We start from the raw sequence: 20,533 nt of genomic DNA, 5'->3' as shown, positions 1-20,533 counted from the left end.
CGCGTGACTTCGCCAGCCGCGGCCATTTGGGGACGGGGGGAAGGAGGGAGGTGGGACTCGGGGCGAGTGGAGTTTCTGTACGGAACAGGCTGGGTTTTTGCGCTCACTGGCTCTTGCAGTCAAGGCTCTCCAGAGCTTTAAATAAAGAGCCGGTAATTAAAATACCTGCCCTCCACTCCGCCATTGGCAACGGGAAATTCAAGTAGCTGTATAAATTTAGATTATAGTAGGGCAGGCAGAAAGTAGATCGGGATACTCGTAGATGGATCTCTTGAGTGACCCCCCGGGTAGATTGTCGTGCGCGGCAGTCCTCTCCTTCCCTTCTTAATTTTGGCTGCCGAGATTAGGAAGACCGGGTGGAGGAGGACAAACAGGAACAGGTTTTTGTGTGCGAGCTCCAGTTCTGGGACTGAAGACAGCGGCAATGTGTGCCTTGCAGGAGCCCTTCGCTTCCCACTTTCTGAGCCGCTGTTTGGCACTTGGTTCCCACTGGCGAGCCTAGGGGCACTAGGGAGAAGCAAAGGGGAACCTACGAGCCTAAAGTCCACGCTCCTGCTCTAGAGGAGGTGACACAGCTCAGGGTTTTGAGATACAAATCATGGTGGATCATTAAGGATTTCCTGGCAGGTCGGCTGTAGGTTTCGCTAGCTGTATTTTGTCAGTCTACAATTTTGCATGGGCTTTGCTTCCCAGGAACCTCGTAACTTAAATTTTCTCTCCTTACCTTTTGACGTGCGTGCGTGTTGGATATAGATATGTACACACTGTACATGCATACATCTAATGAAGTGGAAAGTCCATTGATTTCAGTGGGTCAGTGTCTGGTTTTATGTACTATTGTTGTCAAGCACTTTGATTTTTTAAAAATGAAATAGCACTATATAAATATTTTTATAAATAAGCCTAGTACCAGAACCATGAACCCAAAGCTTTTAGTCTTGTTGCTTTGTCACAAGTCTTACAGGCAGCAAACTCTTATACTATAAATCATACTATTAAGGTAAGCAATATAAACAAGTGTAGGTTGCAGGGAGAGAAAATGATAATAATAATTTTATATAATCATGCTAGATACAGTGTATCACATTCCTTATCCACTTTAAGCACACATGAATAGGGTTTTCATAATATGTCTTCTTGGGAGGGGACTTGAAGGTAGCACATCTGCACAGATCGGTGTGATTTTTGACATCAGTCTTAGATACTTTCCTCATGGTGATTTATCTTGTCAATATGCATTGAAAATAAAGGTCAAGCAAGATTTCACTTTATCATGTATTTTGGCAATGCATAACTTTTTTTGTTTAACAAATGACTGGTTGAGGGGCAGGGGGAAGGGCCCTGGGCCAGATGGAAGGTGGTATTGTGGGAGTGGGAGCAAGAGTTCTTAAACCTTTGCCCCTGCAGTGATCTCCCTTAAGAGTTAGGCCCCTGCTATTTGCAAAAGGAAAAAAAGATGAATGTTGGTTTGTTTAGCACCAGTTTCCATTGTGATCAGACAACTTTGAGAGATCTTAAAATATCATACTCCTGACCACATCCAGTGGCGTAGCTCCATGCGTGCAACAGATTTCCCTCGTACTCCTGTCCTCTTCAGCATCCCCTGGCACTGCCTCAGAATCAGCTTGGAGGGGTTGGGGGACCCTCTGGAGCAGATTTTGTGGGCATGCATAGAGAGGAGATGAAATGGAAGCCCCACTGCATAAGTAGAACTTCACTCACACTGTGTTGGATACAACCCCAAGCCTGATATAATATTTATGAAATATTACAGAAACTAGCAGAGACGTATCAGGGCTTCACAGTTTTTAAACCAAACCACATAGTTCTAGAACAAACAGTTTAATTCTGAGAAAAATAATATTTTCATAAAACAACCCTGTGTATATGTAAGTAATACCGTGGAAGAATTTTAATGCAACATTACACAGTTTTGTACTATGCCAAGCCCAAGTCACATCATGAATTAAGCCAATCATTAAATGAGTTGGATCTGGTGGTGAGAGGGGCTGAGATCCAGCAAAAGCTCCTGACATTGCCTTATCCCCTGCAGCTCTTAGTTCCAGTGGGCAGCAGAAATTCGTCATAAATGACTCCCTGCACTTTTTCCAGTAGGAGCATCACAATCCATTGATTTTAAATTGAGAAGCATAGTAGTGAAAAAGTCTTTCTTTGGAATGAGGATTTTCAGTAACTGAACCTGCCACTCTGGTTATCTCAGCTAAGGAACTACAGTGGTTAAGAACTTAATTCGTTCTGGAGGTCCATTCTTAACCTGAAACTGTTCTTAACCTGAGGTACCACTTTAGCCAATGGGGCCTCCTGCTGCCACTGCACTGCCAAAGTACGATTTCTGTTCTCATCCTGAGGCAAAGTTCTTAACTCGAGGTACTATTTCTGGGTTAGCGGAGTCTGTAACCTGAAGCGTCTGTAACCCAAGGTACCACTGTATTCCAGTTCATCTGCAGGAAATGGGCTGTGGGATAGTAAAGCGGCTTGCTGTGGGTTTTGGGTATATGTCCTCACTGTCACCACATCCTCCTTACAGTCCGCAGCCAAGGAAACACTCCAGCTCACCTGTAGGAAATTCTGGGAAAAGGCTTCCTATTTGACGCTATAAGCCACTGGACAATTTGAATAAAAACATTGATCCTCGCCTTTCTGTTCATCCTTTCCTTTGCACTACGGGTAACTCAGGATTGCCCCAATGAGCTTAATCTGACTGAGGCACTGTTTTTATCCAATTTTCAATTAGCATACAGGCAGGTAAACAGACGAAAGCAATAGCCTTTCAGTAATTTGAATCCTTGCTTCGATTTTAACACTTGCTGGACCCAGGAATTAGAAGCCTATCCCAGCCCCCACCAAACTCATAACAATATTATTCCAAGATTATAAAGTGCAGAGTTAATTCAGTAAGTTTTCAAAGATAACCTAGCCCTGCCTTCTGTGTAATCCACTGGACAACAGCTACTGCGTCTGAGTTCCTTGCACAAAGCTCTACTCATTCAGTGTTGAGCTGTTCCTAAGAAGAGATTGTGAGAAAATCCAATTTAGAAAAACACTCTCGAAGAAGACCCAAGAGGGGGAAAATGAGGGTGGGGTGGGGTGGAGACTGCAAAGGAAATGCAAGACAAGCTCCGGCTACTTGATGCAAGACTAACAACTAGAACATGCAGGATTTATTATCCAAAAACAAGAGCTTCAGTCTGATGCAGAAAAGAAGATGACAGACATACCCGCACTGCTCTAAAGCTACTTTGATAGCTGCACAACAGTATTTTTAGCCAGAAAAGTAGTTGAGACATGGCTGTGGATACAAAACAAAAGCAGTTTTTAAAAATGCACTTTATGAGGGCTGGTACTGAGCAGGGAGACCTGTGACTCATTCTCTCCTGATTGCATTGATGACGTTTAGATAAAAAGGGAGCTTTGCATAAGAAGAGATTGGCAATTCTGGATATGTTCTACTGAAGATGGCTGAAGTGGATTTAAGCATGTCTGGTGCCCCATTGTCTTTTTCTTTTGGAGCTAGTGGTTTTCTTGCTGTTTATGAAATAGGTGTGATCCGGGGCTTCTTGGAACTTGCGCCTGGAATATTGAGGTCTGCGCCAAAAATATATGGAGCATCATCTGGCTCAATCATAGCAGCAGCTGTGGTGTGTGAACTTAATCTGGGTAAGCACTTGATTTGGTTTGGCTTGTTCTAGATGTACTTATATGCATTTGTGTCTGTTAACTAGGTAATTCACTGCAAAATTTATTGGGTGGGACTTGGGGAGAAGTTGAGCCCTCAAACTTTCTTCTTTTAGTGCAGCATACAGAGGTAATGCTGTGAGAGTGCACTGTTATATAAAGACAGGAATAATACCTCAGATTCCCATGCAAATATATCCAACAAGAAAAAACCCAATTTTAATAGATATAGAATGATTTATTAAACAGATATCCCAACATGTTCTTTAACTGACTGCAGATTTCTGAACACCTACTCGGGAGATTGGATAGCCCTGAAGAATATATTGTAATCAATTTGCACCAGGGTATCTGTCCAACTGTTTGACTTAGAGCTTTTAACTTTGCAATATTGTTCTCTTACTCAGGGGCATGCATGTATCTGAATACTTTAAGAATCTTTTTAAAAAAGGTATAATTGTGAGTGCTCAGGTATCATTTCAGATCTTAGTGTGTTTCCTCTCAGTTGCCCTTATGGTAAGGAAGCTGCTTTGATAAACCAGTGATAAGATATCTTATAACCTCCAACATTTATCCGATAAAAATAGGGATGTCCTATCCAATAACAAAAGTTGTTGTCGTTGTTTGTTACATACCCCGTCCATCTGACTGGGTTGCCCCAGCCGCTCTTATCAGCTTCCAACATAAATAAAAACATAGCGGAACATTAAACATTTAAGAACTTCCCTATACAGGGCTGCCTTCAGATGTCTTCAAAGGTTGTATAGTTAATTATCTCCTTGGCTCGGGGGGGTCACATAACTCCATGCCCTCCAACATTTCTCTGATGAAAATAGGGACATCCTAAGGAAAAGCAGGACATTCTGGGATCAAATCAGAAGCTACAGTGGCTTCTGTAAATCTGGGACTGTCCATTGGAAAATAGGGACACTTGGAGGGTCTGATATTTACCCAGGGACGCAGAGTATTGGCATCTGTCCATTTAGTTTTTTTAAAGTATTTTCGACCCACTCTTCAGTTTAAAAAGGCTCCTAGTTACATTGCAATGTTGTAACATGCACCCCTAGCTTCCCAGAGCTTACCCCTTTGCTTGTTTAATGAATTTATGTCTGTTAGTTCCCATGAAACATAGATAAAATCCAGTCCTTGCTACATAAACAGCTGCTTCCCATGTTTCGGTTTACACAACGTGCTGGCACCCCAACAGGAATTGCCAAGGGAATGGGCGGGGACAGACTTATGCTGCCATGCCAATAATGCCCCAGGTCTTTCAGCAAGACACATATTTTTTCCTTCTGGATACTTGTACGCATCGTAGGAAAAGCTTCCCTTGCCAAATTCCTCACGTCTCCTAACAACTCTCAGAGCCATTAAAAACTACAGCTCCCAGGATTGTTGGGTGGAAGTCATGACAGTTTCAAGTGGTATGTTACTGCTTGAATGGTATAGTGCAGATGGCAGCCTTAGTTTTGACTCCAGGCCACAAGAAAGTCAATGTTTCCCAGAACTTAAAATTCAGAATTTGCTTTTCTAGCTGTATTTCAGTGACTTAGCCAATCACGACCCTACATGAACTTGTTATGCATTAGTCGTTAAGTCACCCTCCCTTAATATCTACTCAAACATCTTTAACTGTTCTAATTCCTGGGTATCCCAGTATGCTTAGGACACAAGTATTTTTGATCAATCTAATCTGTCTGGCGACATGTTCCATCTTTCTAAAGCAACTCCCAGACATAGCATGTGAGCTGAACTAGTTTGGTCATCTCAGTGGCTATTACGGCAAAGAAATGCAGAAGCGCCTATGATTGTGCATGTAAGCTGATTGATAACAATATCAAACTGCGTTGTGACACATTAGTGTGTAGGCTGCAATGTGTGTTGCACAAACGCTCCCTGAGCTCCTCCTGGGGCTGGAAAGGGTTCGTTTAATCTCCAGTTTGCTAGTAAAACTGAATTACCATGTCAAAAAGTGATGCAAAACTGAATTACTGTGTCGCGAAATGATGCATGTTCAAAAAGTGTGTCACCAACTTGAAGAGTTTGGAACGCTCTGCTCTATGCCTTTACCAGTTACCAGACAAACATTTGCATTGCAAGTGGCATTTTCCCTCTCAGGCAGGTGCAACAATGGTCTTGCTAATGATTTACAACTGTTGATTTATAAAAGCGTTATTTTCTTTATTTACTTATCTAAAAGCATTTATAAACTGCCTTAATAGTTCAAAAAGTATCTCAAAGATCCAAACAATATATTATTCAAACAAAAACAAAAAACCCTCAAACTAGTATAATAGCAATATAAAAGCACAGAAAAGCAAATAAAATGGAAATCCAGAGGATTTGAACATGTAAAACAGGGTCCATTCTTATGGGCCAGGGAAAGTTATCACCAGACGTCTGTGGCAACTAATGGTTACTTCATCACGTATGGCAGAGGGAAGGGCATTCCACAGCACAGGGGAAAACAGAAAAAGGCCTGTTTTCAGATCACCACCCTAAGATTAGACAAATTCAGGGAGGCTAAGGCTACCAGTGGTCATGTTGCCTATATATTCTTACACGCCACTGCAGTGTGAGATCTCAGGGGTTCCAGGCACTTAATCAGGGTTGGTGTTTTGTTGGGAATGAGGCACAGCTGAGACTGTTGTGTCTTTATGATATATGGTTTATTTATGCATATATACAACCTGAGCGTATGATGGAGGGGCTCCCAGCTTTACACCCCAAGTGAGTCCTGTTTCTCCCATTGCTGCAGCCTCAGAGTCAACTGCTAGTCCCCTGCTCTTCAGCTTTCCGCGTTCACAGCCTGACCCCTTTCCCCTCGATGATCTCACAGCCCACTCAAATCCTAAATCCAATCCTCTCCTTTTGTCTCTGTTCACCATCTCAGAGTTCAGGGAGGAGCTCTCCTCATTTGCTGGCAGTCTTGCTTTGCTAACAGTCCATCTCCCTGTCTTTGTTCCCTGCTAATGGCTCCTCTTCTTTCTCCCAGGCAATTTCTTGCACATGGAGAAACTGTTTTTTGATACTGCTTAATACCCCAAGCACTGATTAAACTCCAACACCCATTAAACCAATTTAGGGGAGTCAAGGCATCCACAAACTCATAGCGAGATGTTACCTCCAGTATCAGAGACAGTATATGTCTGAATACTGGTTGTGGGAGAACATGAAGGAACATTATAATGGTTTGCGAATGAACTCTGTATTATTTTTGTTCATTTCCCCACATGGAACACAAATTAGCTTCTGTGGCATGTGCATGAGTAATTGTCCCTTCCAGCTACCTGTTAATTGTTTTAGCATGCTTTAAATAACATGGATTTTCATATGTAGGCTTCAGTCAGCAGTTCATATCTAATTGCGACCCATCTCCCCCATCATGGTGTTAAGTTCAACAGTTCAGAAGAAGGGCAGAGCTGGAAGTCATATCTGCAGATGCCTGGTCCCAGCTCTGCATTTGTCAAGATAGCAAGAATGGGAGGGAATGTGGGGATAACTATTCTTATAAACAACCGAGAGCATAATTTAATAACAGGTGATTCTAATAATCCTGTCCGCCATTTTCTAATAAATGCTTGTTTTTTCTCCTCTGCCAGATGATGTAAAAAGGTTTTTCTACAGGGCTGCACAAGATACCAGGAAGCCCATAATTGGCCCTCTTGCCCCTGGTTGCAGTGTGGTTCGTATCCTGCAGAAAAGACTGCACCAAATTCTGCCAGAGAACTCTCACCAGATGGCCACAGGGCGGCTTTATGTTTCTCTCACCCGTCTGGTAGATGGCCAAAATGTTGTGGTTTCTGAGTACAGTTCCAAAGAGGAGCTTATCCAGGTGACAAAAAGTTCATTTTTTATTTTATTTTTTTGTTTTTCAAAGCTCTTTATAGTATTTTTCACTGCAATTTCAGGTAATTACACAGTTCCTTTTCTATGGGATGAAAATAAGATTAAAATAATACTTAAATTAACATCAAGGTAATAAAATGGATTTTAAAAAATAATAATTTCATGAAATTTATATACTGCTTGATTGGTGTGTGTGTGTGTGTGTGTGTGTGTGTGTGTGTGTGTGTAACCCTCAATAAATATCCTGTAATGAATAAAGTACTTTAATTGTTAAAGTGTTTTAATTGTTGTGATCCACCCTGGGACCATGGGGTGAGGGGCAGGTAATAATAAAAATACTTTGTGAGTTCATAGCAGAATCAAGGTTTGAATTTCAAGGACTTTCTGGCTTAGCCACTAAAGTTCACCAGCTTGTCCCTTTAAATGAAGAATATGATAGAATTGCTTCTATCCATCTAATGCCTCCACAACACACAGATATTCTTTCTCTTCCCACAGGCATTGGTTTGCAGTTGCTTTATCCCAATCTATGCTGGCTTCATCCCTCCCTCCTTCCGAGGTGTGGTGAGTTTATTTAGCACCATCCTAGAGAAGGCTGGTTATTCTGTCTTTTCATGCTGTCTAATACACGCACAAACTTATAGTGCTCAACCGTTCCGATTTAAGCAGAACATCCTAGAAGTACAGAAGCCATCCCGGCTTCTGATTAGATCCCAGAATGTCCCCTTTTTTTGGTCCCAGTGCTCTGGCGTGAGTTAGCTGGCTCCTGCGAGAGCTCGGGACCAAAAAAACGAGTGTCCCAATTTGGATCCCCTGGGTGTTGGAGAGTATGCAAGCTATGTTTGCAATACTAACAGTGGAATGTCCTGCAAGCTATGTTTTGCAATGTATGCAAGCTATGTATGCAAGCTATGTTTTGCAATACTAACAGTGGTACCTGAGGTTAAATACGCTTCAGGTTACAGACTCCGCTAACCCAGAAATAGTGCTTCAGGTTAAGAACTTTGCTTCAGGATAAGAACAGAAATTGGGCTCCGGCGGTGCAGCGGCAGCGGGAGGCCCCATTAGCTAAAGTGGTGCTTCAGGTTAAGAACAGTTTCAGGTTAAGAACGGACCTCCAGAACGAATTAAGTACTTAACCCGAGGTACCACTGTACCATGAAGCTTCACTGACTGAGAACTAGGTGGGCCTTCCAGCAGTGCTTTTTTGTGTTCTGATACTCTCTGGTATGAAGCACCATTACCTCTTTTCTTTTGTGTTGTAATGGCAGTCATTTTGTGCTGGAACCCACAGCAAGGTGTGAGTGCCAGCCAGTACCTAACTTTTTACCAAAAGAAAAGATAAAAAAGAAAAAGCCTCGCCTTCAGGGATACCACAGATACATGAATTCTATAAATAGCAATTGCCTTTCAGTTACAATAAGTTTATACAAGGAGCTTAGAAAGTGGATGTGAATTTTAACTTGTTTTATTATTCTAACTTTTTGCACGCTTTAAACTAATGCTGTAAATTTATCTTCATTTTCTTCTTTTATCGTTTTGTTAACCGCTTTGAGGCTTTCTCTTTTTTTAACCATCAGGCGGTATATAGATTTTAAACCAACTTTTATCCACTCAAGTAAAAACACAAGCAATTTAAAAAAAACAACAAAACATCAAGAAATATTTTACAGCAAAAGAAAGAATCCGATGGTGACTTGCTATTAGAGATCCAAGCAATTTAATCAACAGTAGCAGTATTAGAATGCAGCTTTTTTTCCTGCTAACCTTTCAAAGTACTAGTTCTGCTTCAGCTGTGCTGCATTTGCCTAACGCAATTATCTTGAAACACCCCTGTTGCTTTCTTGCAGCGGTACGTTGATGGAGGTTTCACTAACTTGCAGCCTTGTTCCGACTTGGAGACTGCCATCACCGTGTCTCCTTTCACAGGAGAGACTGACATCTGCCCTCGGAACTGCCCAGCAATGTTCTACGGCTTTCATATCGCAAACTGCACCATTCAGATATCCATAGAGAACTTGTGCAGAATTAGCTATGCCATATTTCCACCCAACTGCGGGGTAGGTTTCCTCAATTGTCTGGTTATTATGTTGTCCGTCAGTCTGTCAAGAAAGATGAGGGAGTAGAATTAAGAAATGGCTTACAAATATTGGGTGGGGAAGAGCACCGAAAGGGGGAGGGGATGCCAGCAAAGGCTCGCTGGAGTACAAGCACTTATTTTATACAGTCTGAAAAGTTCTGTGTTCAAATTGCCAGACTTTGATCTAATTGCCATATTTGGATGCACTGCTTTTTAAAAGGGTTTTTCACTGGTGGGGAATGAACTCAAAAGAGCACTGTTAACCATGAGGCACATTCAAAGAATACAACTTACATACGATAAAGATTTCTTAACATTTAAATATAATTTAAATAAATTTAGTGCTTACATTTAACATCAGTCTTCTCTTACACCACTGACAATTGGAACAGTCCCATTGTCCAAGATTATTTTGACGCATTGCATGCCTTTTCCTAGGTTTTGAATGACTTTTATTCACAAGGATATCTGGATGCCATTCTCTTCTTGCACAGAAACAGTAAGTGCTACATGGCTCATAAAGTGTTACATGACTCCTCCTGACAATGCGCCTCCTCCTGATGACGTGTGTGTGATGTCATAGGCACGACATTACGCATGTGTTGCATCGCTGCCGCCCCAATCTTTGGCCCAAAGTTGTGCCTCTGAACACAAGTAAACAGCATTATATATTTCTGGAGAGATTTCTATACCGCAATCACAGCTGTAATGTGAGGACAGCATTATTCTGTTTTCACAGGCACAGTGAATTAAGAGTACACTGTCCAGACTCCATAAACCCAACCCCCTTTCTTCACTTGGCCTAGGAGAAAGCCACATTGAAGCTGGTGTGTGATTTAGACTCCAGATTTAAGGGTATTATTCTTCTGTACATAGGAGATTGGTCTGTTTATTCTGGACTGTAACTTTTTCTTCAGTGTGAAAGACGATTATGGACTTAACAGCATTTAACACTTATCTTTGGGTGCTTCCAGATGGGGGCTTAATATTGCAAACAGGTTGTTCAGTTATAGCAGACAGCTGCTTGGCTGGAGAGGGTTTTGGTGGTTTTTGTTTTTTTTAAAAAAGATATCACATTTGAAATAAATAATTTTCTGCATAAATCCTAATTAAATTGTGGGGGGATCCAGGCTAGCATTTTGGTCAGGCAGATGCTACAAAAACAAACAAACAAACAAACACCCCTTGCTTACACCAGTAGCAAGCAAATAAATGCCTGTCTCAAAGCTCCTTTGTCATTGGAAGTAACATTTACATGAGAATGGCCAAACTGGACTTGATTGAGGCATAATAGCCACCTATGAGTAACTATCTGTGCCTTAAAATCTCAGCCAACCAACTCTGCGCACCCCACCCCACCCCAAAACCAGCAGATTTTGCTCATTATGCAACATCTATTTCCCCCTCCTTTTGAAGACTTACATCTGGAGAAGAGGTCTATGTAACTCTGGAGTTTGCTTCTAGCATTTTAAGAAGAGTTGGTCTCATAAGCAATATGCTCTCACTTTTACCCGATTTGTGGGAAGGGCGTAGCCAATATAGCTTATAAACCCCTTAGATATTTTTCTGTTCTTAAAAATGCCATTTGTATTACTTTGCATATTTGATTATTTCTTGTTACGTATTTGATTGTTTCTTTGATTATTTCTTGTCAGATATTTTTGAAATCTGCTCTCGTGCCAAAACAGTTGAATTTCTTGGTGTCTTCAGTAAAAAAGAGTTGTTCCATGCTGGTCAAGCGGCTTCCTGCCAACAACCAAAGATGGACGTTCTCAGCACGCCTATCAGGACAGTTCCTAAAGACTTCTCCAAGCCCTCTAATTGTAAGAATGGTACAGTCCATAGAGCAGGCAGCAGACTATTGCCACAACTGTCTCTGCATTGTCCGAAAGGTGAGAAACCCAGATGCAGACTGCAATAGTACAGACTGTAAAAGCAAGTAAAACAATTTACACAATAATCAAAACAAGTAAAACTCTTTCAAACCAAAACAGAAGAGTACAGATTGAACATATTGTACCACCAGGTCCTAGTATTATGCTATACACTGTCTTCGCGCAATGTATCGTTATATATATTTCTGCCATGTCTCCCTTACTTGGACAATTGGATTTCCCAGTCATTTAATAGCTGCTGCTAGGGAAATACATTGTGGAGATTTGTGTGTGTAATCTGATTTTTCTTTTCTATAAATCATTAATTCCATCACTATTATTATTTTCATACCCCGTTGGATGTAGCTTCAGCTATCTTACAAATGCAGAAAACACCCGGATTGCTAAGTATGGTAACAAGATTCATATTGCAACAAATTACATCCATTAAACCTTCTATAAGAGCGGCATGGTCTTTCTGTAAAAGGTAAGGATTTCCTAGATGAGATTCTTGAATGGGGTTTGATTTTTAATTGTTTCAGCAATGACTTAGCAAGAAGAGTGAATTTTGTGTTGATTGGATCAGAAATATACTTAGGTATTTCTTTGTCTAGTGTATGGTTTATTTAAAAAACCAACCAACCCAACCAAGCAGACAGCCTCTGATTGGCTAGAGGAAATGGTGGTTCTTAATTGTTGATATTTGACTGCAATTTTATAAGGAATTTATAAGATTTAGAACTGTGTCAATCTATGTGTGGAGAGGAGGTGGGAGGGTCAGGCGTGCGCTTAACCCTTTCCCCACCTGCTCTTTCTCTACTTCCCAGTCACCCTCTCCCAAATTGGTTTTCCTGTTTAAAAGGTGTCATTGAGTTCCTGTCTCCTGCATTTGTATGCAGAATGTAGTCTGGCCCAAACTGATAGATATAGGTGGGATCAAGGCCTTTTAGTATAGGACCCCAAGAATGGAAATCCTTAGTGAGTACAGAACTTCTTGATCTTTGGTCTTTAGAACTTCAGGCTTTTTATATTGTCTTGACTCCTAGATGCAGGTGTGTACCTCAAATGAGGGTGTTTTCAAATGTAATATTATACATAGACTCTGGCTCCAGTCTCAAAGCTTGCAATGTGTTCGCTCCCAATTTTCCCTTGATTTATCCTGTATCATTTCTTCTAAAGGTTGTGGCATGTTTTTGAAGAGATCAGCTGGTTTGGAAGACAGTTCAAAAGGTCTAAGTGATGGTTTGTCAGATGCAACCGGAACAAAGTATTGACAAAGCATATTGCTCTCTAAAGCATGAAAGACGATTCACCAAAGGCAGAAAGGATCTGAAACTGCTGCAGAGAGCATCCAGCTCTTTTGCCTTCATACATGGAAAGTGTGCTGCCTGTCAAAATTCTGCGGGTGATAGGTTCCCCCTCCCCAAATTATTACAAACTGCATAAAATAGTCCATGACATCACAAAGCTCAGCAATGCATGGTCTCAGAGGCAAGAGAATGACAGGCCATCCCCCCTCCATGTTGTATTGGTTCTAAATTATTCAAATTTGAGGTGCTGCTATGAAGAAAAAAGAAAATATATTTTCATTTCTGTAGGCAACTGCTAGAATAACCCATAAAACCTTGAGTGAGTCTGCAGGTCAGATCTTTTTTTGTGTGTGCACGCGTGTAACATCTTTATTGAAAGTTCAAAAAGTACATAACTACTGTATTTTTCACTCCGTAAGATGCACTTTTTTCTTCCTAAAAAGTAAGGGGAAATGCCTATGCGTCTTATGGAGCGAATGAATGGTCCCTGGAGCTGAATTGCCCAGGACCGAAAAGCAGATCATTCTTCTTTTTTTGAAAGAGGGAAGTGGGTGTTGAAACAAAGCCAATGTTCGGCAAGCGATTGTGAGGGAGATAAGGGACGCTAGCAATAAAGGAGGCTGCCTGGGAGGGGGGAGGTAAAGGCAGTGAACTTGTAAAGAGAGGAGACAAGAAGACTCAAGCAATGACGAGAGAAACTAGAATAAAAGGAGGAGCAAAAAAACTGCTCCATCTAAGGAAAAGACATTAAGGCAAACAAGAGGGAAGGGAGTGTTGAAAGGAAGCAGCTGATCGGTAAGCGATTGTGAGGGAGATAGGGACGTTAACGATAAAGGAGGCTGCCTAGGGACCACTAGGGGCGCATCTCTCCGACCCACACGAGGTAAATTGGAGGCTGTGATGGGAGTAAATAGCCTCCCTACCCCCCCAGGATTATGGTGGGAGACTTCCCTTGCCTGCTGTGCCCTATACCACCCCCGAATTTGTGGGGGCACTAGGCACAATGCCCTCCTGTGGGATTTCGGCACTCCTGGACGCCGTCTCTGATCCGCTCCACTAGCTGCAAGAACTTCAAAAGAAATAATTTGGATGAAGCTAATGAACATATTTCAAGGAAGAAGGGGGAGTAAAGACTGCTAACAAGAGATCTCTGATAAAACAAAACGAGTCGGAGGAACAAGTATAGATCATGAGAAGATACGCCAAGACTCGGTATGGCAAAGGGACTGATGGGGGAGGGGAAAAAAAACTTCCTTTCTTTCCTTTATGTGATTAAACAAGAATCCCCCCCACCCACAAGTCAGAAATGTCATTTTAAGGACTTAAGCTGTGGATTTAAGGCTGTGTGGAGATAAACTTTTGAACCAGAGCAGGTTTTAAGAAGAGCATGGAATGTATAAGGGCTTTGGAATGACGCAGTTAAAAATACCGTCGCCATATTGGGAAGTTCTGTCGGAGGACTTAAGTCTGAGAGGAGAAATAGAGAAATAGAGCTGTTTTTATATTGTGGATGAAACTCTTCAGTGGGACTTAAGAACGACAGTTCTGTAATTAATGATGGAAAGAGCGCTGTTATCTATGAAGGCAATGATATATGGAAACCATCTCGATTTGAGGACTGGAAGAACGGAAAAATTCACACAGGATTATTATTGGTGTTTATTGGCTTAAGGAGACTATCAGAAGAGATCATAAAGAAAAAAAGAGAAAATATATGAACAAGATGTGATGTGGAAACTGATTTGGACTGATTTGGACATTAACGCAGTAGCAAGAAGACGATCAGAATCCCCCTTCGGATCTTGAAATATGGGTTCCCTCAACAAAATTTAAAATTCGGCTTTGTAATTCGGAATTTATGTGATGTGATGTGATTGGCCGGTTAATAAAAATTATTATTTAAAAAAAAAAAAAGATAAAGGAGGCTGCCTGAGAGGGCGGAGGTAAAAGCCCATGGATCCTCAGGATTTTTGCATTGGGTCACACCAAATTCACCATCAGATCACATAGCATGTCCATGGCTATAGCCTGCTCACAAAAAATCACGCACCCACTGTTGCGTGGGGCCGCAATGGCTCAAAAACCTGGTTACAAAGCATGGATTCACATGGATCTTCAGGATTTTTGCATTGGGCTACCCCAAACTCACCATCAAATCACATGTCTGTGGCCACAGCATGAACCACAAAAATCATACATCCACTGTTTTGATCAGAATATTTTTTTTCTTGGTTTCCTCCTCTAAAAACTAGGTGCGTCTTATGGTCAGGTGCGTCTTGTGGAGCGAAAAATACAGTATACATGCACCAAACATGGTGAGACACAAACAAGAAAGAGAAAGAGAAACAGAACCTGTGCAGAAGAGAAAACAAAGGGGAGGGGGGACACACCCCAAACTCTGTATTTTTCAAGGTTGTTATTGCACGAGGTTGGGGGAGGCTGCTTTAAACTATAATCTGTGCTATAGTAACTCATGCAGTAGTGACATAGAATGTAAACGTGGTGGACAAGACCTTGGTCTATTGCCCACATGTGTTCAATATTCATTAAAATGTTCCTGTTATTTCAGATGTTTCTCTTGCAACTTCTTTGAGGAACCAGCTGCTGTGCTCAGTGGCGTAGCGTGGGGGGTGCAGGGGGGGCCGGCCGCACCGGGCGCAACATCTGGGGTTAGGGCAAATCCACAGGTTAGGGGGCGCAAATCCACGGGTTAGGGGGCGCAAATTACTTGCCTTGCCCCGGGTGCTGACAACCCACACTACGCCACTGGCTGTGCTACCCAGTTTCACAACAGCTGGGCTATTCTGGAAAGCGTAAACATGGCAGTGCATTTTGGGTGTAGTAATTTTAAGACTGCAAGACACAAGATGGTTTTGCAGTACATTCAAACTGGTCCAGTGGCTGACTGTAATGGGCTGTTCTGGTGGAGAACTATAAAGAGGGTGCCCTCTGCAACTGGTATCCACATGTGGCTCAAACTCCTCTCCCTTCAAATTTGTTGGTAATCACCTGTATCTGCCACTAGGTCCAAGGTCTCAGACTTGTGGGGTGGGAGCCCAAACAATGCTACCACAGTGGCAGTCCCTACAACATTGTCCTTATATTTTGAATTTTTGCAGTGGGTGTGCTGCCACTGGAATAAAGCTGCCAACAGTTTCACCCTGCATCTTTCCTACCCTAGAGCAGGCGTAACCAACATGGTGGCCTCTAGATGCTGTTGGACTACAACTTCCATCAGCCCCAGTCACAAGGACCAGTGGCCAGGGATGATGGGACCAGTAGTTCAGCAACATCTGGAGGCCTGCAAGTATCCCATCCCAGAGGCCACTTCACTCCAGCACCACCTGGAACCTTCTCCTTCCATAACACATCTTCGGCCGCTGAGCTATAGTCTGGCTTGACATGGCAGCATCTTCCAGAGTGCCAGAACCCAGCAGCCCAGCACACGGGCCTTGCCTGCAGCGATATCCAGATCCAATCTCTCTCTGGTTCAGAAAGCATCACAGTTGGAGGGGCTTGGAAAGAAAGACCCACCTCTACATCTCCGCCCGTTGTCAGATATGTAACTCGGAAGGAGGATGTGGCGTTTGCCCATTCCTTGTGATTATGTTTGTACAGGGGGATGGGAATGGTTAATGTAGACTGACCAATGAGAAAGCTCAGAGGCGGTGCCTACCTGATTGTGAGGCTTAGCCCAGGGTTTTTACCATTGGGAGATAGGGGAGTCAGAGTCAGACAGAGCGAGTAAAAGATGAATATAGCGGTTGTGACAGTTAAGAGTGGGAGACAGGGATAGAACTGAGAGAGAAGAGTGTGACAGTGTGAGATAGTGCCATATCTAGTTAAGGGGCTCGCATTTGAGAAACCGTTCTAAACATATTTAAAACTTGTTTGTTCTTCAATAAACTCCAATCTTCGTTGTTGACTTTACAACCTGACTGAGACTCAGTATTTCAGCCGAAGAAACCTGGTTGGTGGCAGTGGAAGAATAAAGCAGTGGTGTACAGGTCAATAGTCTGTGAAACGACCGGGTGCTCTGTACAAACAGAGACAACCCCAGCCTAGGTGCCCAACAGCCTGACCAGGCATAAGGGCTCTAGCTCAATGGGACTGGCCCTGTAGCTCAGTGGTTAGACCACTTGCTTTGCATGCAGAAAGTCTTGGGTTCAACCCACAGTGGCATCTGCAGATAGGACTGATAGGGAGTGCTGCCAGTATGTGCAGACAACACTGAACTGGATGAACTTGTAGGTCTGACTCCAACTTGCAGAGAATTTATGCAGAATATATTCATCATATGACTCAAGGGATTTACAACCTTGCAAGTATGGTATGGTTAGGTAACAGATTTATGCATGCTAATGATACGCTGCATTCAAATGGGACTTAAGCTTTATGAACCATGATAAAGCTAGTACCAGCACATATCAGGAGCTAATGATGCAACAGAGCCTAACCTGTTCTTCAAAACATGTTTTGTGTGAGCAGGTTTACATTAGGTGAACATTCTCCTTTTCCTTTTGCTCTCCAAACAAGGGAGCAAACACAAATTCTGCATCCCACCCCCACTTCCCACAGGTCACATAGATCTTTCTGGTATCGCCTTAACTAAAGAGAAATCAAACCGCAGCAGCCTGCCTAGCAGCCAAGCAATGGTGGATTAGGTCTGGATTTTGCTTTCCTTTCGGTGTTTCCCAGGATAGGGAAATTCAAATAAACTCTACAAAAAAGGTGGGTGGGTTTGGTTGAGGGCAACATCATGTGAACGGTGCCCGGAAATGTTGGACTCAAGGCAGCCTCACATTCACAGTAAAGCCCAGTGGTGATGGTAGACACAGAGCAGATTGTTTCTTTTTGCTTAACTGATTTTTCACAGTAAGGGGGCATCCAGATTAGATTTTCAAAGATGCAGCCTGGACTTTTGATAATGTCATGAGGGTGCTTGGAAAAAATCCACACCATTGTATGCATGAGGGGCGCCAATTTCATCATAAACTCCCATCTGGAACCAGCTTGTAAAACCTAAATTCCTAATGAAATAATAAGTCAGTTGAGAAAATGTTCCACTATGGGGGAGAGGCCATGTGCCACACAAAGCATGATGCTATGGGCTTGTCCACACGGGAGCATAATGTGCATTGGAACCTGCCTTGTACCCCTATTAAAGTAGGGGTATCCATAAGGAAATCAGCCCTGAGTGCTCACTGAAAGGACAGGTCGTGAAGCTGAGGCTCCAATACTTTGGCCACTTCATGAGAAGAGAAGACTCCCTGGGAAAGATCCTGATGTGGGAAAGATGGAGGGCACAAGGAGAAGGGGACAACAGAGGACGACATGGTTGGACAGTGTTCTCGAGGCTACCAGCATGAGTTTGACCAAGCTGCGGGCGGTGGTGGAGGACAGGGGTGCCTGGCGTGCTCTGGTCCATGGGGTCACTGTTAGTATCTTGGCTCACAGGCAGAGGTACCTGGCCTCCCCCGAGGCAATTGAGCGAGATACTGTGTTTACCATCCCTCTGCGACTGCCGGCAGGCTAGGTAAACAAACCCAACGATTCTTCTCATTAGTCGTGAGAAAAACACACCCTCTGCTTTCCTCTTCTTCTCTCCCCCCCTGCATTCTCCCAGGGAGGGGAAATGAGACAGACAGGAGTCCTTTTTACATGTTTTATTCCTGTCACTCAACAGTACATAGAAATGTGACTGCTCCCTTCAGACTCCATTAGAAGAGTCACTACTCCTCCCCTGTACTTCCAGCACAGGTCAGATGACATTCTGAGCTAACATCCGGTGCTCAGTACAGAGAATAGGCTCCACCTTTTCTCCAACAGTACATCTGCAAACCACAACATCCTGGTTTGCATTCCAGCCATCTGGAGCTGGCTTTTGCCTTGGTGCTTTTTCCTGACAGTCATGAAGAGTCAGACACGACTAAACGACTAAACAACAACATCCATATGGTGTTCTCATTTTCCAAGTGCCATTTCACACCTTAAAATTTGTACTTTGATGATATGGGGGAAATCTGGAAAGGCCGGCAAATGTGAAATGAATCTGCTTCCTGCATGTGTGTTTGTGATTTAGACTCCAGATTCAAGGTTATTATTTTTCTGTACAGAGGAGATTGCAAAATCTGTTAAGAGGAAACAGAACAAAGGTATTGAAAGGGGGGTATTTTGCTTGGGAAAACAGGCCATTTTGTATCCAATTTGGATCCAAAATTGCCAATTGCTCCCCATAAATGCTCCATAAATGCTCCTGTAATGTATTCATGTTATGAGGAAATAATGAGTTCATAAACTTAATTGTTTCCCTCAAAATGTCTAATTTGGCCCTAAACCACCACAAACAGCAATTATATCATGTTTGGCATCAAACTAGTGAGCACCAGCAGGGTTACTGAAGATATTTTAGTACGGTAAGTGAATTTTAATTTTGTGCCTCTGGCATCTTGCTGTATGCTCAGCAATATAATACAGTATTGGCAGTTGATGGTCAATGTTCACCAGAATGCAGGTTTCAATTTCATTTTAAATATTGGTAACAATACAGTAAGGTAAGTAAGGAGTGGAAACATACCACAGGCCTAAATTATTATTATTTTCATTTTAAAAATCTTAGGTCACCATCACGACCACAATTTATTCTGACAATTGCTATGCTCCATTAATCCAGCAGATGTCTCCACAGACTATGGTTTAAATTTTCCATCCCCACCCCACCCCAAAATTAATCCTGCCATAGCTTGCTGGGGCTGATGGGAGTTTTAGTCCAGAATACCTGGAGGGCACCAGGTTGGCAAAGGTTGGTTGAGAGATCATTCCTCCATCCTATTAGTTTGACCTCTTACAAGAACTGTGCCATTGTTAATGCCCACTTGCCCATACTCTCAGCGAAACGTCTGCATTTTCTGCATTATTTCTCAAAAAATGGAGGGTCCTCTAATAGATTTGCAGTATTATTCAATCATACAGTAAAGGAGAAAGCAGCAAAATCACAAACCTCTCCAGATAGAAAATGGCCCTGGGGAAGGCACCAGAAATACCCCACCGCTTCTGAAGATTGAGTCATTTGAGGGCACGTTCTCTGCTGGCAGTGTTCTATGTTCCCTCTCTTTTCTTGTGGCACATTGTGGTCTGGATTGGATGCCTTTATTTGTGGGGAGATTTCAACTGGGCGCTCCAGTCTTGTGGAAGAATTTGAAGAGCCATTTGGTCCCCTTTGACTCGTATCAGTTCTATAAATTAGAGAAAGTCTTCATTTTCTTCAAATTATGAGCTTGTAGATTTTACAGTGCAGGTCCAGTGGCAGTGAGGTGTGCTTCAAATCGACACCAGTCCTAAAAACACAATCCTGCTCCCAGTTCCCTAGAAAACAAGTTCCAGTGAGATAGCCATGCCTACTGCTAGTATAAAATGCAAGGTGTCCAAAGGTCAGGATCCAGCGTCATGTTCTGCAGGATAGCCTATTCCGCAACATGAATTCACATAAGAAAAATCTGGAGTGTTGTTTTTTTTAACATTAGTTTGATCCCTATACAATAGAGCTTTGGCCTCCTATCACATCGAAGACTGACAGAACGGAACAGCTGCAGTTTCTTCCATCCTGTCCCTCACGCAGTTGGCAGCTTCTCAAGATGCCTGAAGCCCTTCCCTTCTTCTTAGGACTGTGTGGCAGAGGGCAGGCGGCTCTTGGCTGGGAAGCTGCCCACATGGTCAGTTCAGCA

At 42.7% G+C, this 20,533-nt stretch overlaps 1 protein-coding gene across 2 annotated transcripts; it reads left to right on the top strand.

The window, feature by feature from the left end:
• The first annotated feature begins 45 nt into the window (after window positions 1-45).
• On the top strand, window positions 46-15,377 carry PNPLA1 (patatin like domain 1, omega-hydroxyceramide transacylase). 2 transcript variants are annotated; one of them, XM_028733933.2, is made up of 9 exons: window positions 46-813; window positions 3,562-3,678; window positions 7,299-7,531; window positions 8,044-8,109; window positions 9,396-9,605; window positions 10,064-10,124; window positions 11,281-11,517; window positions 11,866-11,986; window positions 12,679-15,377. In XM_028733933.2, exons 1-9 carry the CDS (start codon window positions 756-758, stop codon window positions 12,737-12,739), a joined length of 1,164 nt encoding a protein of 387 aa, XP_028589766.2. In that variant the 5' UTR covers window positions 46-755; the 3' UTR covers window positions 12,740-15,377. The 2 variants fall into 2 exon arrangements, with proteins under 2 accessions (XP_028589766.2, XP_028589764.2); XM_028733931.2 differs by having other exon boundaries at window positions 46-3,678.
• Window positions 15,378-20,533: the final 5,156 nt, after the last annotated feature.

The sequence above is a fragment of the Podarcis muralis genome, chromosome 5 (genome assembly GCF_964188315.1).
Source record: "Podarcis muralis chromosome 5, rPodMur119.hap1.1, whole genome shotgun sequence".
NCBI classification, from domain to species: domain Eukaryota; kingdom Metazoa; phylum Chordata; class Lepidosauria; order Squamata; family Lacertidae; genus Podarcis; species Podarcis muralis.
The sequence above is the reverse complement of the archived record's forward strand: the minus strand, read 5'-3'. Positions and strand labels throughout refer to the sequence as shown.